We start from the raw sequence: 27,672 nt of genomic DNA on the forward strand, positions 1-27,672 counted from the left end.
ACGTACCAACGAAATATAATCCATCCTCGAACAAAAAGCACTCATCAACTGGCGAACACAGCAGTGAGGAGTTAGCAGGTCTGCATGTTCCCGCAGTAGGACTGTTCTGTTCCTCATGTACATTTTCCTGCGTTAGCAGCATTTGATGTTGAGACTATAATGAACATCATAGGTGTGAAATTTCACCAAAACAATGCATAATGAGCAGAATAGAATCACTGGATTATGTAATAATTGCACATTTTGTTAAAATAGTAATTCAGCCACATGCAGATACCCCTGACACTGTTATAGAACATGGTGTCTGTTCAGAGCGCTTTACTTTTCCACCCACCTCCCCTCACCTGGCCTGTCCTTAGTTTGCTGAAGTAACATCCCATAATACAACTAGCAAAAGGCCCTGGATGCATTAAACTGTTAGCACTACAACCCTGATTCGAAATCGGTTAGGATGCTGTGTAAAATGTAAATAAAAAAGGGAAAAACAGATTGTATATTTACACAACGGTTTATCAGTTTGAACATACAATATATTGTCTTTTTACTGTTCTGTTGCTCAATTGAATCGATGTGACAGAGAATTGGCAAATTATCGCATTCTGTTTTATTGATGTTTTACACAGTGTCCCAACTTTTTTGGAAATGGGTTTGTACATGTATGTAAGTGGAAAGATTGATCACAATGCAGGCAAATGAGTGTTTATACTCCAAAATCTAGGCCATCTCATTTTAAATGTAAAATGTCGCATTCTGGTCTATTGAGGCTGCAAGTAGTGTAGAAAATAGTATTTTTGGTTGTCTCTTCTTCAGTGATTCTAAGGGACTGATCATGAAACTTGACATTTCCTGTTGATGTTTTCAACTGCTGAAATATATTTCCTATTGTCAACCTCATTTTGCAGCTGTTACAGTTTTTTTTTTAATGTATGCAGTATTTACATATATGTAAAAAGATTACAGAAACATAACTGTTCATGAGCCAGTATGAGAAGATGTATAGTCCTGGTGGTTTAAAGAGTATAAGAAGAAGACTCAGAGGGGCTTTTTCTCAGCATCTTAAACTCGCTTTTATACTATTTTCAGGCCGAATTATTACAAAAATGGAAGAAGAATAAGTCAAACTAAAAAACACAATAATCTGCAAAAATAAGAGAGGCAAACTACCAAAACAAGCCAATATTATGTTAACAACAGAGATAGTGTATTAACAAAGTTATGATATAATGTTTATGGATCCACAGATAATTTGTGTAACATAATATAAGTAATATAAAACACGCTTCAAGCAAATATGAATACAAACTCCATGTCCACAAATGAACTCCTTTTGCAATCCCCCCTCCACACACACACACACACACACACACACACACACAAGAACATCATGTGGAACATATCCTTGTTCACAGTGTTTCCTGTGTTTTACAGAGCAGCTCATCACTGGTTGCTATCCGGAGCCTTTATATAATGGCCCGAGCTGTTTATATCTGGAGACCAAACAATGGACCCAGATTGTTTGCTTGCTTGTTATTTTTTTTCCTTTTTTTTTTTTTTTTACTAATCTTTGCTCATCAGCTGACTGGATGACCCAAGATTATAATAGCTTGAGTTTTCATTCACTTCACTCACTGTGTTTTCCCCTCCTTGTCACACCAAGTATACAACCCTCCACTGTGCTGCTTATCTAAGACTCTGAAACTGAGAATTATTTTCAGCTCTTCACTGAATGAACTCTGTGAACTCTCACTCCTCCGGTAACCAGTTCAGGTTTTTTGTTAGTTTTTTTAGTTTGACATCATAGCACAGGGATGATCCACTTACTGCACATTTTGCCTACATGTTAATTTGAGGGATTATTTAGACAAACACTACTGCACTGAACATTATGTGCTCTGTTGTTCTGGGTGATTTCTTAAGAGATGACACGGTAACGATACCTTTTTATACTTTGGCTTAATTTATGCTTCCCCCACATATGACATTGATGTGATCATTCTGTATTTATATATTTTAAAGTTTATCTAGTTTGATTTTGTGTCTGATGACTTGGCAGATAGTATCTTTTGTTGTTAAGGTTCAAAAGTTTATTATTGTTTTATACAACTCAGTAGGGCTTCAACTAATGATTATTGTCATTATTGAAAAATCTGCAGATTATTTCTTTTAATTTATTTGGTGTATAAAATGCCAGAAAATGATGAAATGTGCGTCCCAGTCTCTCAAAGTTGAAGATGATGGCTTTAAATGTCTTAAACCCAAAGATAATAGTAATTTAATATGATATAAAATTGAGAAAAACAGGAAATTTACGGTTTTGTGAGGATAAAGGCATTTCTTGCAGTGTTTGCATAAAAGCTACTTTGACAAAGGGCCATTCACACCAAGAATGATAACTATAAAAGACAACTATATAGCTTTAACATCATATTTAATTCAAATGGATTACCAATAATAATTATTGTTGTGATAACTTTCAGATCGATATAATGAGTAATGCACGGTCGCTCATACTTTTCATGAAATGATTGTAACAATGTGATGTATTCTTGACAGATAAAGTTTATATCTTCTCAAAACGTTATTAAACAATCGCTTCCAAACACATCACAATGAAAATGAAACCACAATTAACAGGATTGTGTCTTTATGGACAGCCGTGTAGAAACACTGACAGCCAAAATCCATCCAAATTTACAGCACATCATGTTCAAACTCTATTACTACTTAGTACTTATCCAAATCAATATCATCTCTCTCTCTCTCTCTCTCTCTCTCTCTCTCTCTCTCTCTCTCTCTCTCTCTCTCTCTCTCTCTCCTCGTCACTGTGGTGGTTTTCTTATTCTTACCATCCATGTTCTTATTATAATAAGAGGTGATAGACAAAAGTTGAATCAAGTGTTTGCATCTTTGAATTGAGGATATACTTCAGAAGACAAGGGACCTTTGGGTTTATCATTCTATTATCATTCTTGGTATGGACAGGCCTTGATTGAAGATTGAAAAAGTTGATTTGTTTTTGTTCAGTCACTCTTATGCAGCTTCAGATCTTCCATGAACTCACCTAGACTAAAATGTTTCTGAAAAGTTGCCCTACTTTCAAACAGTGCTCTTACTTTTTGTTTGTGTATAGACACTCGCAGTCATTTGAAGTTATGTCAGACGGATTCCTCTTTCTTGGAAACTGCATGTTTTCTTGTTAACATAAAACAAATTCTACAGCACAGACTACAGGCTATTTAAAACTAACCACAAATAGCATCAGGAAACGTTGCAGCCCATCATGTGTAGTGGTAAATATACCAGCATATTTAGTCCGGGGAAGCCCTAAGAGAACAGACTTCCCAGTGTTCATTATGTAAATCATTTTCAGTTGGTTCAGTGCCCTGAAGCTTGACCACAGGGCCAGCCAATTAAAAGATAAACCATTGACGTCTGACAGTTTATGTAAAGGAAGACTACCTGATCAAAGACGCAAAGGTTGACATTTTGACGGACGTCGATCACACATGCAGAGAGTGTTAGAAAGCTTACAGTTGATCCAAAGTGGTAAGCCCAACACAGGATAAGAGGATATGAGGCTTTATTATTGGCTTTTCAGTCACTTGTAAGAGATTTAGAACCAATTAGCTTATTGTGCTTACAGTTTCCACCTCCACAGCTGCATCACAACTAAACATTTTCACTGCAGTGAAAAATCTTGGTCCTAGAAAGGTTGGAGCCCATGAATGAGGCTTGGTATGTGGAAGTTATCCCTTAACGCTCCTCTGCATATTAGTGACCTTGCTGTCATTTCAGCTGACACACTCACAGCAGCAGCGTGAGTCTTGTGTTGCCCAGACCGACATGGGAGCGCTCTACATAACTGTGGCTGATTGACAGAAAGTCGATCAAACTTCCCCTCAGGAGCCTCCGGGGTCAATAGTTTTGGGTGAACTCTCCTCGCCCCACCACTCTCTCTCTCGCTCTCGCTCCGTTTCTCTCTTTGACATCCTCATAGTCAAAAAATATGAACCAAAGCAGAAATGAACGCATTTTTACCCACATTTTTAATCAATTCCTCCTATTGTTCATCATTTATGGCACACCATTAAAATCAGAAATTGATTGAAATACCAATATATATTTTTTATAATTGCACTTTTTAACTTGATTGGCATAGACTATAATAAATCCAGAAAAATAAATTATTCTTATGCATTAATTTTACAAACTGTGAAAAAAATTTTATTTTGTTCTTTTTACTGCTTTCCCATTCTGACAGACATTCTGAAGTAATTTTTAATTGTTTAATAAAGTACATAATAAATAAAAGGTCAAATAGAGCAAGTTAGCCAAGCTTAAATAAGGCTTTACACATTCCTTAAATGTCTCTATCTTAAAAATAGGACCAGAATGACCAATGTTATGTGAATTTCATCAGAGAAATATGTTGATGATGACTAAATAAAATTATTGACATTAAAGGGATATTATTAAATTAAATTAAAAGGAAAATATTTTTATGGGACTTTTCATGATTGCACATTATTGTCATATGGCAACAAATTACCAAATATCCCCCTTTAAAATATATATTTATCTTTTAAATATTTTGATTATTTATGGAACTTTAAGAAACAAAAACACACTAGAAGTTTTTAAATAATATTTTTGTGCAACAGGGAGTTAAATTAACTGATATGAAGCAGAGTAAACTATTTATATTTGAGTAGTTGTAACCAGCACATTGTTTATTGTATTTTCAATCAATTATATGTTTCTGCACCATATGTGTTCCTGTTCAATTCATCAAAATATATTAACCAATATTGAAACTATCCTTTTTAGCCACTTCCTGCTCTCTGTAGTCTGCGTGTGTGTGTCATGCAGAGGTGCGGCCAGTCATTCCTTATCAGAGGAAGTATAGCCGCCCTTATCACACATGGCCGGGCTGCCCTCACTGGCTCTTTTATCTGACACACATGAGCTGGATTCCAGACCTGATAACCAGCCTGCTCCCCGACCCCCTTTACTGTTTTATTGCAATATTGTTACACACAGACAACGTCAGGTTTTTGCAGGGTCCAGCTCACTAAGTAACTCTCCTAATCACACGATTCTCTTTAAGGAAAGTATTTTAAAGTCATTTGTTCCAGCTCTAAATTTGTGGTGTTTTGATTGTAAATACAGACCGAATGTGGCTTACAGGCAAATACATCTAACAGATAAAACTGAAGAGTTCACTGACAGTGCACTAATGTGGCTTGGCAGGGAATCTACAGGTGTGTACTCCACCCTCAGCTCATTTCCTCCATTATGATACAGGCTTGTTTGCAAGGTGTGGACCAGGCATAGAAATACAGAGAACAGAGTGGATGCCTCCAACACATGCAAGCACTCCAATTAAATGAAACGTAGCAACTAAGAAGAGCTCTGTTACAAGTTTGTGCGTTTGCATCTCATTTACAGCAAAGGGGGACAATCAGCTGGTTAATGTGAGTTAATGCAGCAGATGAAAGTTTTATTTAACTGTACAGTAGCTGTTTGTTTAAATTGTTTTCACATTTGTAGCCAAGATGAAGACATACCAATGGGGGAAAAATACCCCCCCCCCCCCCCCTTTTTTTTAAATTCTGGCTAGTAATTGGTACAGCAACAATGATAACAAAATTTTAGATTAACAATGAATGACAACACTAAAAAAATGAATTATCACATTTTCAGTTGCAGCTGGCAGCCGTTTTTTTAAGTGAAAACGTTTTGTTTTTTGTTTGTTTTTTAAAACACTGTTCAACACCAAAGAACAAATTAATAAATTAAGTTACTAGCTGATGAATATAGATGCAAAATATTTCCTTCAGGAGGTGCTGGAGACCAAAACAAAGCTAAAAGCAGAGTGAATATTACTTGCAGCCACCATGTTGTCTCAGACATGACTCTGAATGTTGAATGCTGCTATGTGCCTGCTGGATGTGTAAATAGGCAAAACTTTATTCAACAAATTATTTATTTAAACTTTACATGGTCACTGTTTTTAGTTTTTTTTTTTTTGGTTAACTGCTTCTTTCTTCCGCCCCCCAGTGGCCAAAAACTTCTGTTAATACAGATTTAACTAGCGCTGAATTGTACACATTGTAACAAGAATCATTACCTCCCTCAGAAAAAGTATAAAAGCATCTTTGGACTGAAAGTCAGGACCTATCTATGTCCTTTTACATCTGTGTCTGCAGTATGCTCAGTGAAACCGTTGGTATGTTTGCATAGCAGTTTGTTGAATCTGGTGCTGTGAGTTATTGTCACGATGCTCTGTGTACTGTAACTCAAACTTCATATTAAAATATTTAATAGCTTCTACTCCAGCTGGAGGAGCTTGTGATTCAGGTTGGAGAGAAAGTCTGCCGGCAGTAACTCAGAAACGAACGTCGCCGACAGACAATTAAAAAACACTCCCAACACGTTGACCACTAACGGGCAACAGTTAATCGTGGTGAAGTGAAAGAGGTTGAGCAGCTACAGCGTAGTGCCGCCTTTAAGAAGCAGGAGCCAGACACACCCTGCACCTTCGACCTGATGGCAGCAGCTCATATTGAATTAGAAGAGGATGTGATACATAAATTGCCTGCTCCTTCCTTATCAGGGAGGTGCTGAGTTCCCCCTCTGTCTTCCTTCCAAACTGAGTCATCGCCATCGACTGTTTAAAAGAAGTGGATGTAGTCACAGTGATGTCATGCGCTGGCTTTGGACTACACCTTTGAAGCCTCAAATGTGGTCTTGTGTTTTTTGGGGCCAGTAACCAAATTTGGATAAGAGGGTGGATCTGCCTTAACAGAAACCTTTAAATGTACACAGCGCCATGGATACGCAGCATCTCTTTCCCTAATTGAGAGGTCACCATGATAGCAACTTGTCAATCCAAATGCAGCCACACCCTGAGCTATAAACTGTTTTATTATCTATTTTACTGTAAATGGGACCATAATTTACAAAACGATCATCATGTTGTTAAAGAAGACTTATAATTAACGATAGAGACCATACATTTATCAGGAAAATGTTTACCGATGTAATAAATAAGTAGTAGAAGTAATCTTTTTCTCCTAGTCTTCTATAGAACCAGACTTCTGTTGTCGCCCCCCTGCTGGTCATAAGAAAGAACAACATACTTTCATAAGCAGATTTGTTTGATTTCATGGGGAAACTTTTGCATCGTGATTCATACGAAACATGACATATGACAAGCTGCAACAATTGCTTTTTTCCAACGTCACAATCGCCTTTTTTTAACAGAACAATCGCTGTTTTAAACGTGTTGTTAATGCTGTAAAATGACATGGTTTGGCATCAAAACCACTTTCCGAAGGTTAGGATAAAAGAACAGGGCAAGGCCTAAAAACACACTAATTGCAAACATAATTTTAAATTTAGGCCACCCACCAACTTACTTACCTGCCAACCTGATAGCAGACCTTACTGGCGCGTAACATAATTTTGCATCTTCAGTGCACAAAATTTAGTGAGATCCCTACAAAGTGTGGTGTATTACTTTTCGTAGGAATTGTGAGACAAATCTGGAACAAATGCATGTTTAAGAAACTTCCACTTTGGCTTATTTTTTTCAGACCCAGAGGCTGCATCTACTTCTTTTACACGGACTGTGGTCATAACTCAGCTTTTGACGCAACGTTTCACATCCTCATTCCGCCCAAAAAAGGGGAAAGAGAGGTGTCATAGATCAATCAAGTGCTGGCTGTTCTTGGGAAAGCAGGGAAGAATGCAAGACAAACAGGAAAGCTTCCAGCTACTCCACAGCAGAATATAAAGTCACTGCTAACAGGAAAGGAAGCAAAAAAACTTTTTTCTTGTGGCCAAATCATTTTTTTTATTCATAAAAGAACGATCACGTTTCAACTGCTGTAGCTGTCCATCAGAACGTCAAACGAACAGACATAAACAGGTATAAACCCAAAAGACACTTTGAAAAAGTGCCTGCAGCTTTAAACACAACACAGTCTGAGCATGTGATAATTGTAAATCACCTGGAGCACACTTTTTTTGTCAAATATTTGGCAACCATAATGTTTGTAAAGGGTGTGCATCAAGTTAAAGATTGTGTGTGTGTGTCCTGCACAAACAGGTGATTATTATTATTATTATTATTATAGTGTTTTAACCACCTTTTCTTAAGGTGGACGTCAGTCCTTTTTTCAGCATCTGTGCCTCGTGCTGCATTCGTGTGGACAGAATTAGATTCACAGTTCCCAAATGTATGTGTGCATTTGTGCCAGAATGTGTGGTCACTCCCAAGTGTATTAAAGTAGCGCGTTGCTGTTGGTTGTGGCAGTCTGTGTGTTCCAGCCACAGATTACAGGGCCTGTCGGCAGACGGAGCTCTAAACACGGGTCACAAGACAGCCCAAAATGTGACAAGTTCATCTCAGAGAGCTGATAGCTGGTGTCATGTATCTTAAAGCACATGTGCTTATATAGCACAGAATTTGGTGTTATTTCTGTATGTGGGTGGACTGGATGTGTGGTTCTGTATGTGAATGGTGTCGTACATTTGAGTCATGTGAAACCGCTCTGGTGCTCTGGTGTTAAAAAAATCCACACTGCTGCTTTTACATCAAACATGTTTCAGTGTCAGAGCTGCTCTGGAGGCAGAAAACACACAAGCCACGACTTCCTACAGGAACACAACGTCTGTTTAGTGGTTTCTCCTCACAATATCTGTTGTCAGATAAGGCCGATTGGTTAGCAAACCAAACTTACACTAACAGCAACCAAACACAATCCACACACACAGGGCTAGTAAGCTTGTTACAATACCAGAATTTTAAACTTTGATTCAATATGAAGATTTAAAAAAACCTTTTTGATACCACAGGACAAATAAATGTGTTATTTATTTCCACTAATAAGGGTTCAAGGTTAACCAAATAATGTTTTCTGTTATTCTGACTCATTTTCAGTAGATTTAATTCTATAAAGAAAATTCAACATGGTTCCCAGCATAATTTGCCATATTTAACTATGTATCATGCAAAGACTTTTGAACCAATAAAAAACTGCAAAAATGGTGCAAAAGTAAATGTGCCAGTCTAACATTTAACAGAAGTTGACCATGAAGACATAAAATAAAATGACATTAATTAGTTATCATGAAACCCAGTTATCAGAAGTCTAGCTGCCCTTTCTAATTCAATATATCCATTTTAGCCTCCGGCTGGCAGCTCTAAGGTAAGCTGGAACGTTTCCTTTCAAGATCATGAAATAAAAGAATTATAAATAGATCATTGGCGTTTCTATTTTGAATTTCCATTATTTCCTTTGTTGCCATTCAAGTTTTCCACGTGGCTCAGCAGAACCTGAATGACTATTTGCCTCCGCCCATTGTGGTTTGGCATGACAAATAAAATGACACCTGCCTACAAACTGTACCGCCACTGAAGCGCCAGTCTGCCAATAACAACTTTTACTTTTCCAGTTATCAAATTTAAATTTAAATTTAATTTAACTTGTTTAAAAAGGAGGTTTTGGTTTGTGTGTTTACAGTGCACTAACACAACAAAACCTTTAATATCTGAATGGAAATGTCTAATTTGATGGTGTGTGTGTGTGTGTGTGTGTGTGTGTGTGTGTGTGTGTGTGTGTGTGTGTGTGTGTGTGTGTGTGTGTGTGTGTGTGTGTGTGTGTGTGTGTGTGTGTGTGTGTGTGTGTGTGTGTGTGTGTGTGTGTGTGTGTGTGTGTGTGTGTGTGTGTGTGTGTGTGTGTGTGTGTGTGTGTGTGTGTGTGTGTGTGTGTGTGTGTGTGTGTGTGTGTGTGTGTGTGTGTGTGTACTTACATGAAAGCAAACCAGAATCTAGTTTCTTTCCTGTACAAACTGTTTGTCTGCTGTCACCGACTCAGTCAGTCTGTCATTCAGTCAGTTTTATGAATGTGTGTGGGCGGGAGCTGGTGAACCAGTTCTGCCACCTGTGTGTATGTACATCAAATCCCTGGGACTGTCTGTAAGCTAATTATATAACAACACCTCTCTCATTCACTCCCACACTGCCTCTCTTTCTCCCTCCCTCCTTCTCTCGTTCTGTTCCTCTGTCTCTCTCTTCATCCCCCTGCTGCCCACACGTGTACACACACACACACACACACACACACACACGGTGCCGCATTGATGGAATACACAGAGGTACATCCTGTTATTGTCGGATCATTCATGCGAATTGTGACCGTGTTCATTGTGTCCCTGTGAGGGTGGTGGCTGCTATGCTAATGCTTGAGAATGTCTTGTATTTTACCGTTCAGCCTCTCATTGTATCGTCTCATGTTCCAGTCACTGACTACTCGTACTGGCTTCAGAGGGAGTTTTTGTCATGTATTGTTTTGTGCTGCTGCACGGACTAAACTGTAGCTGACAAATAGTGTGACATGCGTCTGATCAATCCCCTGTTATTTCATCTGCTGAAAGTTTTAAACTATCTGCTGTGTAGCTGGAAGAAGATTAATCGGCCTTAATTTAGCATCCTGAAGAATCCACATTTATAGTAATGTACTATCTGTATTATATTTTTTTTAAAAGCAAGAAGAGACGGAAGCAGAAATGAATTAAGAGCTGCTTTATTATTTACACTATATTATCATTTGTGTATTATTGGAATATCAATTAGAGCCTGACAGATATTTTGTTCAGCTGATATTATTGGCCAATACTGGCCTGTCACATACATATTGGTATCTATCAGTATGAAAAATGTTTACACATATAATGCAAAAAATGATGCATGGGTGATTCAGAAAAATGCTGTTAGCTATTTATTTTATTTTTATTGAAATAGTCAGGAAACAACTGATACTGTACATATATATAGCTCTTTATGTATTTATTAGTTTTTTTGGGTATTTTTGTTTTGTTTTTTTAATTGTCATGAACATACACCAATGTTTATTTCACTTTTTATTTTATTTTATTTAAATGGTCGGCAATCAACTGGTACTGAACATGCATTTAGTATAATAATATAAAATATTATTTAGTAAATTATTTGTTGATTGTCAATCAATTGAAATCTGTACAGAGACAATATTAGTTTCTGTTCAACTGGTAAAGTAAAATACTTGTGGTTTTTATAAATTCTCAATATGATGTATTCTGTTTTTATTTACATTTTAGACAATATCCAACTTTATCTCTTTATCTCTCTAGCATGGTGTTGCAAAACTCTTAAAACCTTAATTGAGAGTTTTTTTGTGTGTGTGCGTGTGTGCGTGCATGCGTGCGTGCGTCCTGGTGCGACACCTCCCACCTCGGCACAGCGAGGACCAGGCAGAGTCGTGACTCGAGAGACGCCTTCAAACATTCTGCCACTGTGTGAATCCAGCTCTATAATAAACTGCTGTGGCATTAACACACTCTTATTAGACTCTTGCCAGAAAAATCTTGGTCTTTTCTGCCGGAGGAAGAATCTTTTGTTGTTTCAAGAGTTAAAAAAAAAAAAAAATTGTCGTGCGGCTTAAATACACATTTTCACGTTCCGGTCTGGTGACTTGCATTTACCGTTTATTTTCTGATGTTATACTACACAGCTATCATCTGATGTGGCTGCAAAAGATTTATATTATCACCAACAACTTGCACACAAAATATTGGATTAATTTATTTAAATGTTCTCTGTGGTTTTGCTGTGGGGGAAAATGATTGTTTCGCTGCACTACACAACAAAATAAGAACCTGAGAATGATTTTGGATTTTGTTTTGATATAAATTTAACTGTTTACTTTAACTAGCTGATTATGAAAATGATGAATTGTTCGGTTTACATGCCTCTCTCACTTTAACACACCGTCAGCAGATGGCTTTCTGCAGCCAAACATGTTTTCTGAGGCAATAGTGTTCCTAAAAGTTGTTTGAAATTTCCTGTATTCATCGCTCATGAGCCTCTTTAATTTTCAAAGTGTCTTAATAGCTAGGTGATGCAAAGTATTTTGATATTAGGGTTACATGGAAATAAAATGCAGCATGTAAAGGGAGTTCTGTGGTTGGCATTTTTGATATGGAAACACCCTAGAAGATTTTAACATGCCTATAAACAGAACTTCTGACACAGGCAAAATAATGCTTTCATGTGTCAAAATGTTTAATACGAATATACATATAAAACATTTTTCTTATTGCGCTAATAAATCTTTCTCGGTCTTCCTCTCTGTGCAGTGACAGCTACATCGTGCGTGTGAAAGCGGTGGTGATGACGCGGGACGACTCGAGCGGCGGCTGGCTGGCCCAGGACGGGGGCGCTCTGAGCAGGGTCGGGGTGTGCCGCCTCCTTCCTCCAGAGCTGGCGCCTGCACCGACCTCCAGCAGGTCCCAGTTCATTATCCGTGGTGAGCGGGTGCGGGACAAACAGGTAAAACACGAGCAGAGACCTCATTAAAAAGTGTTGAGAGTTCATTTAAGGATAAAATACAGAGAATTTATGTGGAGCTTTTCTTCAAACAGGTGATCCTGGACTGTCCTCTGAAGAAGGACCTTGTGTACACCATTGCAACGCCCACGTTTCACCATTGGAAGGTGGAGGACAGGAAGTGTGGCCTGTCCTTCCAGGGTCCAGCTGATGCCCGAGCGTTTGACAGAGGGGTACGGAAAGCTATCGAAGACCTGGCTGAAGGTACGGAGTCTGACTTTATAGACCAAACTTTGATTTAATTTCACCTGAGTAATGACAGATGTTTGTGATACATCTCTGTTGGCTTCTGTTTATCTTCCCGCACATGTTCACTGTCAGTGGATGAGCTCTAGGGTTACTGTCGTGAATCTCTCTTTAGTAAAGTGCTGAAGTCTTGTGTTAAAGGATGTTTTCCTCTCTTTAGGCTCCACAACCTCCTCTACAGCACTCCAGAACGAGGGCGAGCTGGGTGACGACGACGTCTTCACTGTAAGCATGTTTCTTTAATTTATGTGCAAAATGCAGAGTTGTCCTTTCCCAAGTCCCGCCTCGTTTAGCTCTCTGATCAAATAGCATTTTGATCAGAAGGAGAGGAAATCTGGTAAAAGATGTGGCTGAATGACATGCAAAAATGACATCTGACACCCTGACTGTCTCAGTCTTCACGGACACATTACATCGTATATAGTCACATCTTACATTATCTAATGTAAGCAATGGGAGGAGTAAGCCGAACGTTTAGGTTTGCCTCCTCTTTATTTCTATGGAGACATTAAAAATACGACTGTAACCAACCTATCTGTCCTTCCATCTCTTTAAGATGACCTGATGATTTGCGAGGAAAAGACGAAGATAAAGTTTGTCTCCGTTATCTCTGGCTTAGGCTATGTGCCGCCCTTAAGTAACTTTTAGTGTTATTTAATTGTATATATACAACTTTTAGCATAGCAATACATATCCCTTAAGTGAAAACTGCTTTATTCCGTCCAGGCCATTCTAAATCACCTTGTCTGTTTATTTTCTACAAAAAAACCCAGCTGAACGTTGACTTCTTCAGCTGTCAGAAACAGTTGAGTTAATGTTCATAGCAGCACAGCTTGCAGTCTCTCTTCCGATGAGCCGAACAGCATCGGAGAAACACTGATTTTTAACATGAAACTGTTTTTCAGTGTTTTTACCTGTTTTGATCACCTGGTCCTTTGGTCTCGGAGAGGAGGAGACCTCTGCCGATAATTCAGCTCCTGATTAAAACCTCCTAAACTATGAACAGCGAAGAATCCCAACTTGGAGAAACTGCATGATGACATTGCTCTGTCTCTTGTACCCTAGCAGCAGAAAATTACATATTAAATTCTCTGTTGAGGTTTTAAAAGGCCTTCACTTTGATCTAAACAAGTAATGCAGCAACCCTGCATTAAAATTCATCCCTGAAGTGGAAGTACTACTACACACTGATCAACTATTCATCCAAAACCCCAGAGGAGTCTTCTGCATCCAAAGAAATCTCAATACTTTGTTTCACCCATGTGGCAGAAAGTATTTCAGCTCTGCACTTCACTCAGGTCCCCTCCCCGTCACATATACCTGCCACAGCACATGAAGTGTGTGTGTGTTGGTTGTGTGTCAGGGTCTCTCAACCTTAAGTTAGCATGAAGGACCCCCTCCCCCCGCTCAGTAACCTGACACCAGGAGCAGCAGGCAGGGTCACAAGGTCACTTCCTGTATCCCACCACCTCGCTCTCTCTCCTGGCGACTCCCTCCTCCCCTCCTCTCCTCCCCTCTCTCACCCACCCTCCCAGTTGAAAAAGAGAGCCGCCACCAAACTAGCAGTGAGCAGCTGTTTCCCAGCTTAGTGCAGGGCCGGTGATTTACGAGAGGAAGTGCCTCGTGGTTCATCTTTGACTCGAGCTGTCTGTAAGGGCCAAGACTAATAGGTGCTCTGCTGGGAGTGTACAGCCACCACAGAGACACATACAAACACATGAGGAGGGGTGGAGGTGGAGGGGGAGGCTGCAGCGCTGTCAGAGGGTGGAGCAATCACTGAAATGGAGCATTTGGTTTTCAGGAAAGTACAAGCTTCCAGTGCAACAAATCAAAGGCAATTCTTTAGTTTTGTTGATTAAAAAGCTGCAATATTCACCAAAAACAAGACTCAGAAGTGTGTGTCAGTAGATAGCCTCCACATTAAACTACTGAATTCAGTGGAAAGTTTCTTCTTCTAATATCTTGACTTTTTCAGCACAGGGCTGGTTCACTCTTTTCTGTGTTTTAACTCTAATGGCCCTGAAGCAGCAATAACTAGCAGCAACATAAGTTTACTGGAGAAATAACTTCTTATCATGTCAGCATTTAAAATTTGCATGTGAACACATGACAAAGATTGCAGCTATTTGCCAGCAGATCTCTGCATCTATGTGAAAATAATTAACAGCCTGTAGTCTATATTTGTAATCCAGAAAAGCACATGGGAAAATGCCATTTAGTAACAAAATGAAATAAATAAAAAAACACTGAATATAAATGTTTTTGCTTGTAAAAAAAAAAAAAAAAAAAAAAAGATATGCCAATAGAACAAGTAAAAGCAGCTTGTTGAGATTTCTTGCAAGACTTTTTAGAGACAGTTATACTTACTAAAATGTAGCTTTTTTGCAGTGTACTTCACCTACAAAGTGACCACTTCTATATTGGTAGTTCACCCGGTGTTATCTTGAAATCTTGAGGAAAACTTTTTTGTTTTCTCACATGCCTCCACAGTAAAAAAAAAAAAAGAGTAAATAAAAAAAAATCCAGAAACCTATAATTTTCTGGATGACTTTAGGTAAATAAAAGCCATGTTTTCCACAAGTTGCAGTTCCTCACATTGCCACTTGAGGCAGGCTCCAAAAGAGTCTCTTCCCATGTGAAAATGTCCAAAGGGGTTGATTTTTTTTCTGGAGTCCTCTGTTTAATTTATATTAAGGCTTGAAGTTATGCATAATTTAGGGCCTGACTGCTTTAAATGACAGGTGGATGTCATTACAGGTTACTCTCCGCAGCATTCCGCCTGCTTTAGCTCATCCCGCTCCACTTTTTGGCAGGTTTTTTTGAGTTAGCCACAAGTTAGAAAGAGTCCAAGAAAGCGATGACTGGAAACAGGGAAGCCACCTGCTTTGAGCTTCGTTTCAGCTCTTCAGAAACCTCTGGGTGACGTCACAGAAACAATATCCATATTTTATATAGTCTTATGGTCATTTCCTCTCCTGTCATATGCTCAGAACTTCCCAAACACATGCATTTTTGTTAAAACCTTACTATTTAAAACTCTTTAAAACTTTACTTGACTGATGATTAATTGATATACAAATGGTAATTTGCATGTGATGTTTTCCTTTAAGTTTGCATTTGCACTGGTGTAGTTAAAGCAAAGAGCACTGAGTAGCATTTTAAAAATCAAATATGTACTATAGAAGTGTTTGGAGTATGGTGGACATTTTGCAAAGTTGTTAGAATTTCTCATTATTTCACTCCTCTTTGTTATGGGACTTCATCTTGTGTGTATAACTATCAGACTTCATAACAACAACAATGACACTAAAATGGCAAGTTACCAACTCTTGGTTAACAAAGTTGATGCTTCAGTGCTGCTTGTGTTCCTCTCAGCCTGTGCTAATGACCTTTCCTAAAGTTAGTGGTGGCGGCAGAGTTTGCGAGGCGGGCAGTCGTGGACAGGGGGAAATGCTGCAGCAGATTTACAGCCTTTGGGGGGACGGGGGAGAGAGCTAGGATGGACATACTTCCCTAAATTATTCCTCGTTCGCCAAACCTAAACTTAACCCAACCCTTCCTCTGTCCCTCCCTTCAGCACGTCTCCTCTGTCTGTCTCTATTTTGGCTCATTCACAACAGGGGGAGTGAGAGCTATTGAAGCAATTCTGGGCTCATCCCAGGAGAGCGAGACAGGCCTGTTGAAGGATGAATCCTCCCGAGCTTTGAGTCGGGGCATGTTTTGTGTCAGAAAATAACTTGAAATGCCCTCTGTCCAGCCTTGGGCCAGAATATATAGAGAGAGGATGTCCAGAAATATAAACTCTCCCCCTCAACTCCTGTCTGTCTCCCTGTCCTCTGTGAGCTCGCAGCAGAAAGTCTGTGTTTTGAATTAGTTGCAGCCGTGGAGGCCAGAGTCGGACTGGATTTAAACCGAATCGGCTCCTCCCCCCGGTAATGTCTTCTCCAGGGGGGCGGGGCCCCGGAGCGGAGGCAGCATGTTATGTTATTTTTGGCCGGCTGCTCTGAGGGCTTTGTAAGAAAGCTGGGGGAAATTCTCAGCATGGCGGTATCCATGTGGGGAGCAGGATATAATAGGGGATAGCTTCAGCAGACAGACACACAGACACACACCAGATCTGGGTCATATAACTCTGGCAAATAATACATAGCGTTGGTTTGAGGCTTGCTGGAGTGCCAGGATTTTGACGCATGGGGTGAAGGTTTTGTCAGTTTGGGAAAAAGTTTGTTACCTGGTGATATGTTACCTCACAGTGAGGCAGGTTACCACTGCAGGAAATAAAGTTTGGATTGATTGTAGCAGTTTAATGAAGGGAGGAAACACTGGTTTTGTTTGGACAATCATGACACCGAATTTGACTTTTGAATTTGAAAGTAATATGGAAATCTGAAATCAGAGCTTCCCAGTGATAGATGCAACCATTTCAGGGCATTCTTTTGTTAAGTTACATTTATTTTTGCCAACAGCATTCATCTTTTCACTAAATGGGCACAGGTCCAGGTGCCCAAAGTGTCAAGAGTCCCACCTGCAAGTTGTCACTTGCAGAGACACTTACTGACCAAGAAGTTGTGCAAAGAGATGTAAAACAGCCAAAAAAAGACACAGCATTTCGCAAAACAAGAAAAGAGCTGCACAAAGTGAAATTACTGATATATCTCAATTAGCGTTGGATGGATGCCCCCTGAAATTATGTAAAGAAATGTATGTTCACCTCAGGATAAATTGCAATCTCTTAAGTGTTCCCTTAACTTTTCGTCTAGTACCACCACCAGGATAAAATTTCCAGCACTTAAAACTACAACTAACATTCCCATCAGTCTCAGCTGTAGTTTGTGTTTAGTGCTGTTTAGCAAATGTTAGCATGCTAACAGGCTCAACTAAGATGGTGAAAATGCTAAACATGTTTGCAATGACATGGTGAGCATGTTGCCATGCTGGTGTGAGGCACAGTGCAGCCTCACAGAGCCACAAGCATGGCTGTGGTTTCATCGTACGCATACTGTACATTGTAAGCGATCTGGGGTTCAGTGTCTTGCTCAAGGACACTTCAACATGTGTTTGAAAACACCAAGCTACTCCACCGGCTGAGCTGCAGCCAACCCTCTCTGAGGCTTTTAGTCTTTCCCGTAAAAGCTGAAGAAATCTTGGAACATTTGAATACATGGAATCAAATTTCTTATCCATTTTGTGCTTGTCAGATGCTTTTTTTTTTTTTCATCAGCACAGAAAAAAGGAAGCGCAGAAATCTCATAACTTCTGTCTAAAGATAAACTTTACAAACAAAATGTAGCCATTATCGCACATGCCAAAGCCTTTTCTTGGGCGGACAAGCTTGTTTACCATTGATATATGGCTTTGTTGACTCATAAAGGCTCAGAAAGGCTTTGTGAGTGCAGCATGTGATCAATTAAGAAAATCTACGTAGATGCTGAAAGAGAAACAGTTCAGCACCAACTCCAAACCAACAAAATAAAACCAGTTCTTCAGTTCTTCTCTTCTTCACCTGCACCCTTTTCATTGACTCAAACACATCTTGAATATCTTGATGACTGCTACACAGTGATGCCCCACAGAGGCAAACACCCTGAAGCCTGTCTGAAATCTGTCTGTCTGAGCAGCTACACGGCAGCGGCTCCACTGTCTAGTGTCTGGCCAAGGTTTGAGTTGGAGAGGAGCCCTGACAGCCTTTAGCGGAAAGGGGACAGGATACTGTTCACACACACACACACACACACACACACACACACACACACACACAGAGGTGGAAAAGAGAGAAGGGAAGGTGGAATGTGTAGAAAGTGAGATTGAGGGAAGGAGGACAGGTTGTTGGGGGTGAAGAGGAGGGGGAGAAGACTCAAGAGGCCAAAAAAGGCGATACTGCAAAAACTGTTTGCAGATTACTGGCTTTCTCAGGCATGAAAACTTCATCTTTTATCAGTTTTATTGTCCAGATTAAATTGAATAAACAGGTGAAGGTGACAGTTATGTTATGTTTTTTTGTTTATGGGCTGAAAGAATTAGTCAAATTCTCAATTGGCCAATTGTCAATATAAATTCTATGTTTTTTTTGTTTCAGACCTTTGATTTTGCGTATGGTTGGCACTTAGTTAAAACAAATGCAGTCTAATACATCAGTTGTGTGATAAGCTGCACTTTTATGAAGGTCATACTGTTTCATTTTTGCTCTAAATGTTATAGAGACTGACTGTCAGATAATTTCGACGTTGCAGTTTGACTATCGAGGTGTTTCTAATATTTTGTCCATCCCCTTTATAATAACAAGGGTAGACTCATGCTGAATTGTAATTCGAGGTTTAAGGATTAGTATGATGTTGTCGTAGTGGCTGTTGCAGATGTTGTTTATAAAACTCACACACAGAGATCCAAATGTGGATCAAGTGGCTCGAAAAACAGAGCCCTCGCTTCCTGTTTTCCCAATCAGAGCTGCGCCGCAGCTTCCTGTTTTTGTTTGTCCAATCGTGCCGTCCTCTTGCAACCAACTATTTGTTTGCTGTATCCAATCAGAGCGCAGCTTTCAGCCAGCATCCTGTGTTTGTTTGTCCCCTCAGAACACCACGGACAGCTCATCCAACTCCTCCCAAAAGCTGGAGAGCTCTCTGCAGCCGCTCGAGTCCTCGCCCCTTCCGCAGAGACACAAGTGCATGCTGGGACATCGCTTCGACCTCCACGACCCCTACCGGCTCTCAGACCACTACTTTTTGGACCAGGTGAGACAAAGAGAGCCTGGTTATATAATTTTTGTTGAGCTATTTATTTAGCCTGAACATTTTCTGAAACGAGGGAAACTTTTGCTGCATAATTTGCAAGAAAATCCAATTGTGATTATTCTAACTCATGTTGCAACTGAGATATGATTCATGACGTTGGTGGTATTTGGATGCATACTTTACCTTAAACAACTATTTGGACATTGCACTCGTCTATATTGCGATTTAGAAGATTTTGATTATTTGTGCAGTCATAAGAAGAACAGGGTTTGGCTTCCCTCCATGGTGCGAGTGCCTGGAGGTTGCTGCTCTATTGCCTGCAAAAAAAGTCGGCAAAATTTGGACTGGGGCAACATTGAGGGAAGCTAAACATATACTACCCACACTGCAATGATACAAAGCCATTTTTTAAAATTCCTCAACTAAACAAACAAAAGTTTGAACAAACGTTTTTTTCGTTTCCTTCTGTCTTTCTCTTCAGCCGTCTCGGCTTCCCCGCCATGTCACCTTCCAGGAGGACGAGGAAATCGTCCGCATCAATCCCCGGGAGCGCAGCTGGGAGCGAACTACCGAGCGCCACTACGGACGTCAGTCAGATCGATCCTGGCTCACGGGCTACGAGGACTACCGCCACGCAACCGTGCGTGACAAGTTCATCCAAATGGATGAGTCTGAGTCCTACGTCCATTTTGCCAAGACGGAGGCGCAGAAGCACGACTACACCTACCCCCTGTCTCCGTCCCTGTCGCCCTCAGACTCTGACCCCGCCCTCGGACCCTTGGTCAATAAGGGCCACGGCGGCTCGTACCGCCAGTGCTTTTCCTCTGTGGTCTCGTCCCAGCCCCGCTCCTTTCTCCCGAGCTCCTCACCGTCGACCAATGGTGGGAAGGGGCGGAAGGAGGACGGGATGGAGCGTGCTCAGTGTGAGCACTGTGGCGAGGCCTTTTATGTCTCTGAAAACCGGAGAGGCAGGTGCCACGACGCGCCGGACCCTGTGCGGGCGTGCATCCGGCGGGTCAGCTGCATGTGGCTGGCAGACACCATGCTCTACCACTGCATGTCCGACCCAGAGGGGGACTACTCTGACCCATGCTCCTGTGAAGGAGGCGAGGGCAGCGGGGGAGGCCGGCTCGGCTCACGCTGGTTAGCTCTGCTCGGCTTGTCTCTGGTGGCGCCCTGCCTCTGCCTCTACCCACCTCTCCACGCTTGCCACCGGGCGGGGCTCAGGTGTGGCTGCTGCGGGGGCCGACACAAAGCCCTGAGCTGAGCGGAAACCTCTCGGAGGAAAAACGACACAAAAACCCAACGCAAGCACAGGGAAAGGGAAGGATGAGGAAATACACAGGGGGACAAGTGGCTGCTCACTCTCTTGCCTTGGTTTCTCTGGGATTCTCTACAAATTCCAGACACTGAAATAAGCCAAAAAAAAACAGTTGGTGCATTTTCTGAACAGCCTGGGAAGATAAGCTCCCCCTTACGGCAGACAGTTCTCTCAGCTCTCCACGTGGCCATTTCATGCTCTGTTTCTAGTGAGAGAGCACTCTTTTTCAGGGGGCCTTTTTTTATAGCTGACCTATATGTCATGTATCACATATGCAGGTACTTTATACTTTGTACACTGACTTGGCGTCAAAGAACTTGAATTGTTTCTTTGTTCTATTTTTTTTCTCTCCTTTTGATGTACGCGTGGCCATTTTGTTTATATTCTATTCCAATATCAGGCCCGCTCAGCTCAACTCCAGCTACAAGAGAAATCAGACACTACACCTCTTTGCGTGTGTGTGAGAGTATGTGTGTATGTGTGTGGATGGTACATGTGCATGCTTACAAAGTGCGCCGAGGCATTTTGTTGTCTGTACTGCAGTTTATAGTAAAGTTCATGTGTATAGTCTACATAGCTCTCCACCACCGACATCTTCTCTGTTCACTGAGACAAACGTGGTACTCATGTTAATCTTCTATTATCCCAAAGATTCATGTTTTTATCCTATTTATTTTCTCACTGAATTGATCTACCAGCAAAAAGGGTGCTGGGTTTGTGATTCACTCACTGAATGAGGCGATGCTCGAGCACCCGTCTCCCTGCTCCTTTCACGTTGTTTCAAACAGTGCCTAAACTACCACCTAAAACCAGGAACCCATCCAGTTATAATTCCAGTCAGTTTTTTGGCTCATTTTACTTAACATACACTCAAAAGTGGCGTGAGATTTTAAGGCTCTGATTTCCTCATCCCCTGAAGAACCTCAGTCAGCAGTCAGTCAATCAGAGATACTGTAAAACTTGGTGCCCGTTATGCCTTAAAATGTGGAGTCTAGCTCCAACCCCCCCCCCACTAACTATTTTTGTATGAAAAATAACTCTAAAAAATAAGTGTGTAAACTAAGGACTCCGGTTTGCTTGCGATGTACAATCAGCTCCCCTCTTTAAGCCCAGTCCTCAAACCAAGCCCACCAGTCACATGTGTGCAGCATTAAAGTCCCAACTGATGGTTCAACAAGTTATATTAGTTAAATATGGTGCTAATCATAATATCCCCTCCAAAACATACGTTCCAAAAACAAATATAGGAATTCAAATCTCCTTACTTTTTGAAAGTATTATAAAAACAAGTTTTTCCCTAAAACAATATTAATTACTTTTGGAAGTTTTATTTCACACCTATTTATAAAATATGAGCCTGTATGTAAAGTTATAAGAGGAATAATTTGATACTTAGGAAGTATGTGTCTTTGCCTTCTTGTCACGTTTTAGACACCAGGGTCATCTCTGTGAGGTGGATAGCTTAGTTTAGCATAAACACTGTAAACAGAGGGAAACGGCTAGCTTAACACAATCACACAAGTTAACACAATCCACCTACTGGTAGCTCTAAAGCTCACTAACTGATATGTTATATCTCATTTGTTTAATCTGACCGAAATGCAAAAAAAACAAGGACTTTTTCTTCACAATACGCAGTAACTCCACTGGTTAGAAATTGCTGAATTGTGATAATACAAAATGGGCTGTCAACAAATATTCTAAATTTGAATGTATACTCAAATTGCCAAAAAAACAGTATGCCATTAGCAACATGTGCTACGATAAGCACAACAAACAGTCAGTGACATTGAGACATGCAAAAATGAAATGACGGAGCTGAAAGTTCCACCTGCAGATTCCCAGTCAGCTACAATAGCAACAGAAAAAGAGTCATATATAAGACAGGGATGGAGTTGCTCCACCTTTGTAGTCTAATGGAAGTCAACTGGAACCACATCAAACATGCAAACACAACCTGGAGCTTTCCTCCCCCTCCTGCTTTCATGCAGACTATGACAGAGCGATTCAGAGAGACAAATGGAAAGGTCTACGGTCTTTAAATTAAGTTTTATGTTAAAGGGTATTATTTTATTTGTTTATTTTGTAATATGTAGATCTTTTAAAAGACATGTTTATGTTTAAATAAATATACCTTTACAAGTAGTTATGTCTCGTTGTATTGGTTTGCCCTTCTTTTGACATAATGCACAGAAATCACTATTCAAATAGTTCTAACCGAGAAAGCAAATACAAGTATTTACAAAAATGTCAACCTACTCCCTTAAGGCAAAATATGTATTTTTCTATAAATACAAAATTAATATGTGAAACAACTTGCTGAAACCTCAGTAACATGTGACTCGTGGGCGCTATTCTTCAGTTGTACAGCTTATTTTTTTTCCTCCACCATCGTGTCCTGAAAGAGTAACAAGCTTCACTAAGAACAAAATGTATGTTTATTCAGGGTCATAGTGTGTGTGTTGATGTACCAACTCAGGTATTGGAGGAAAACAAAAAACGCCGTCCAACCTGCCCGTGTCACCTGCTGTGTGAGTGACACTACCGGTCAATAACACCCTCACGCTGACAGCCCTACACTTAACTGACAATGGCTTGGGTGCTTTTTGCTTCGTCTCAGCCTGGTTGATGGCGGCATTAGGGGGCTGTGACTGGGAACACAATAAGCTTTTAAGAATTAAACGACAACAAAAAAGAAGCAGGACATCAGTCAGGTCCCTTTGGAAAAGAACGGGAGTCTGAAAAAACAGCTGAAATGCTGGAAACAAACATCCACCCCTGATTGTTTTGCCAAGGAAATGTCACTTACTGTAGTTGAAATACAGAATGCCTGAGGATGTCCTTTTTCCCTCCCTGGTTGTGTCTGTTTCATACATCCTGTCCTGTGTACCAGTTTGTTCGTCCTTGGTGGGTGGGTGTGAGTGTGTGTGTGTGTGTGTGTGTGTGTGTTTATCCCACATCCCTTTCCCCTCTCCTGCTCCACCATCCAAAGCTACTGGGATCAGCTGAATATGCTGTCACATAAAACACCTCTCCAGTATAATCAGATCCTTCGATGAGGGACGGGAACAATCAGATTGGAAAGAGTGTGTGTTTGTGTGTGTGTTTAAACTTTTTCTTCTCCGTTTCGTCTGTTCTCACATGTCAGAGCCATTTACAAAGTGCCTGAACGCATCCTCTTTATCTCCTTGTGTATTTAAATTGATAAAAAAATTAATGAAACGACTCCCTGTAATGAATTAGACCCATTTTTTACGCTTAGTATTTTTACCTCTGTAAAAAAAAAAGAGCAAAAATTATATTATATATATCAAGTGTATGTTGTACATTTTTATTTCTATTTTGTTTTTTAAATAACTGTTTCTAACATGTACGATGGATGTAGCTCTTGCTTTCGAGAAGGAACAGGAAGTACTTTGTAGATACTGAAGGGTGGCCAGGTCTGTGAGAAAACTAAAGTGAAATGTGTGTCTTACCTTCCGCCTCCAATAAAATGAGAGAAAACAATGAAACCATACGCGAGTCTGCTGCTTAATTTAGCATTTCTTTAGAAACGTCTACTGTAACAAACCGCAGCTTTTCTGATGCATGCATCATCACGTACCTCCATATTCCTTTTGTTTTACTTTTGTATTCTATCAGTGCATTAAATCAGGTCATTAAGTTAACAAAATGCATTGTAGGATTATTATAAAAAGACAATAAATGTATCAATACATGTACAGTAGTGTTCAATATAATAGCAGTGGCTTTCTGAGAATCTACTGCACGTACTGGTACTTTGTTTGCCATATAGCAATAAAAAATACAATAAAAACCTGGATTAATCTGGTTAGTCACATTGGACTGCTATTATATTGAACACTACTGTACTTATTCAGTGTCATTAGTTATAACTTCGATAATAACACAAGCTTACCTTTGTCTCAGACACTAAAAAAATAAATGTATAAAAATCTTAATGTTTTGAATCATAAAAAAGGAATCAACAGGCAAACCAAGTTAAACATCCCTAGTTTATACTGCAGACTGTATAAAGAATGGACATTGCATCTCATCACTTCCTCCCACTGTGCAACAGTGAAGCCAGAAAATGCTGGATACAGGCGCTGCCATCTTATATTAGTGAAGTCATTTGGAGCCAAAGTCTGTGCACTAGTGAGTCGCAGTGTCAGGTTCCCATCCAGTACAATGTAAATTGTCAATCATGACGAAAAATTGAACAAACATCAGCATGATAATAACTACCTAAAATGACAAAAAAAAACACCTTTAGGAAACATTTGTTTGATGTGTAGTAGTTGTTGTTTCCATCCCATCCGCTAACATGGAGGGGCCAGGGTTAATGAGCTTTACTACAGCCAGCCACCAGGGGGCAATCGAGATGTCTTGGCTACACTTTTAGAGAGCTGTTGGGCCATCCATCTTTATAGTATATGGTCTCTATACTAATGCTGGCCCCTCTGTGAGGCTGGGCTTAAGGACAATGATGCTTTAAGCTAAATGCTAACATCAACATGCTTGTTAGGGTTCTTACTGTGAGCATGTTCACTTTAGTATGTCTCAGTATATAGTATGTCAAATGAAGTATGCCAAATGTACCAGGATGTCCTGCTACATTCCAGTTGCAGTTTGCAGTATGCAAGCCATTAAGCCTTTCTGTCTATTCTTACTCAAAAGCCTCTGCACAGCAAACGTTTAGCCAGAGGGTCAAAGTTTAAGGGAAGTAGTATGTCCCAGTAGTATGCATATTGCATGCAGCAGTTCATACTTTGTAAGGGCAGCTGGAGGACATACTAAGAGTGAAAAGACAATGTATGCTCAAAATCACAATACCAAAATGCTGATGTTCACCATCTTAGTTTAACATTATCATCAAAACACAAGGTGATATGAATGTCATTTTGCAGATATTTGGTCATAAACTAGTTTTGGAAATGTATTGGTAAAAATGAATAGTTGACCTGCTGGTGGTGATGAAGGAAAGGTCAGGAGGTCACAGAGTCACAAAGATTAACCTCCAAGAAAAGATCTTTCATCCAAATTTCACAAAGCTAAACATAATTTCCTGTGGCAAAGAGAATCCAAGAAGACAGTTGTTTTAACTTTATGGATTGTGTTTTGGGACAACAAATAGTCATTAGGTACTCAGTATTTAAAATGATTTATTGAAAGTATGTTTAGAACAAGGACAAACTCATAGTTTAAAGCCACATGTAACTTTAAATAGTTGGGGTTTTTTTTTAACAAATGCAGAATCTTTAGAGAGACATAAATAGATGTGTTTTGTCCTTTGTGAAAAGATCTGAAAGATGGAAAATGTCAGTTAAGGCCTGAAGTTGCTTTTTACGTTTTAAAAAACTTTCATAATTAGATGCGCAAAACTCTTTGTGAAGTCTTTAATGAAAGCAAGCACAAAGAAAATAAGCTCAGCCTCGTACAGATGTCTTTCTCCGGCTGCCTCCCTCCTCAGCAGGAACATGTGATAGCCATCGAGGACGTCGAGCTGTTTCACTCAGGATGTCTCTGGAAAAGCATGTGGGCGATAATGATGGAGCGCGAGAGGGGAGGGGGAGGGAGAGAGAAAAGAGAAGAAAAAGATGGTCCCTCAGGGCTTTTGGGGGCCTGCTAAGCAGCTCAACGGCTGCAAACAGCATCACAGTCCACATGTGCAAACATTTAAGATATCTGCTCGTGTAATGGGGTCAGCGTGGCCCCTCTCTGGGTGCACGGAGCACCGGCGCTTTCTTCCCAGTGAAGTTTACAGGAATGGGTGGCTTGTCCCGCACCAGTGCTGTGGTCTCATGTCCAAAGACAGGCAGATTTGATGGTTTCCTCCTAAAGTTTTTGTTCTCTGTTTGCACCGAGTGAGCATTCATTTTGCAGCATTTCAGTCTGTTGTGTTTCTAAGTCAGATCTAAACGAGCTGATAAACACACTAAGCAGGGATGTTGCAGAAATAAAGCTTACAAGGAGCTGGATAATTGTTTAAGCATTGCCTGACTGAGATCAAAACCTGCACCTGAGATAAACTGCAGAGGAAAACATCTCTCTACTCCCACCCTGTGGAAAATGTTTCAGCTGGTAAAGGATTGTGCAAAAGCAATTTAAAAAACCAATGTTGTTTATCCAGAAATGTACCACAAATAAAGTGTCAAAAAGTACTTTCTGTCATAAAAGTCCTCAAAAAAGTTAATTACAAGGAAATGTTTCAGCAGTGAAATGTACTGAAGCACCAAAAGTGGAAGTATTATTAGTAAATACTTGTTCCTGTGTCCAACTACTGATGCATATACACGATTTACATGATCAAATATTGAGAACTAAAAGAGTATTTTTAGTGTCAAACAAGACCTTTATCTGAATATTAATTGCTAGATTATATGCTGCTCTACAGGTTTAGAAAATCTCTTAAAGTTGTGAATTTGTGTATGTAAAATATGAATTTGTGCATTTCTTTCAGCAATTAACGCTGGAAATTTTGAAAGCATCTGCAAATGACAAGGATGTACAAAATACGTAAGCATTACTTTGGTGTTTCCTTTTTACCTCTTCACTTAATTAAAATTTGATGACACTTATTTTTTACAAAACAAACCAAATCATGTGCATATAAAGTGCTGCATTCTGAGTTAGCGAGCTGGCTAGGAACCTTTAAAACGGCATCAAAGTATTTTAGTAAGTTTCCTCTGTTGAGACACGGTGATGCGTCTGTTTGTGCCCTGATAGGGAGGAAACTTCAAACGGTGCTTCAGAGGTGACAGTTCAGGGTTAAGAGGGAAGTGGCAAGAGTCGAGGGATTAAAATGGAACAAGGCCGGAAGAGTCTGGGTGAGATCTTTATTTCAGGCACGGAAAGAGAGCCTCTTCCTTTGGTGGCGCCAGTCCTCTGCCACTGTTCCATTTCCTCTTCCTCCTTCTGGTCTCTGTGTGTGCACAGCTCTT

At 40.1% G+C, this 27,672-nt stretch overlaps 1 protein-coding gene across 1 annotated transcript in view; it reads left to right on the forward strand.

The window, feature by feature from the left end:
- LOC131993434 (sprouty-related, EVH1 domain-containing protein 2-like) overlaps positions 1-24,243 on the forward strand; it is a 28,068-nt gene extending 3,825 nt beyond the window's left edge. Inside the window, exons 2-6 of the mRNA XM_059359345.1 lie at positions 12,184-12,376; positions 12,469-12,637; positions 12,840-12,904; positions 19,249-19,407; positions 19,889-24,243. Coding sequence (XP_059215328.1) covers positions 12,184-12,376; positions 12,469-12,637; positions 12,840-12,904; positions 19,249-19,407; positions 19,889-20,674 — 1,372 coding nt within the window. The 3' untranslated portion in view covers positions 20,675-24,243. The remainder of the gene's footprint in view (positions 1-12,183; positions 12,377-12,468; positions 12,638-12,839; positions 12,905-19,248; positions 19,408-19,888) is intronic.
- Positions 24,244-27,672: the final 3,429 nt, after the last annotated feature.

The sequence above is a fragment of the Centropristis striata genome, chromosome 20, assembly GCF_030273125.1.
Source record: "Centropristis striata isolate RG_2023a ecotype Rhode Island chromosome 20, C.striata_1.0, whole genome shotgun sequence".
NCBI classification, from domain to species: domain Eukaryota; kingdom Metazoa; phylum Chordata; class Actinopteri; order Perciformes; family Serranidae; genus Centropristis; species Centropristis striata.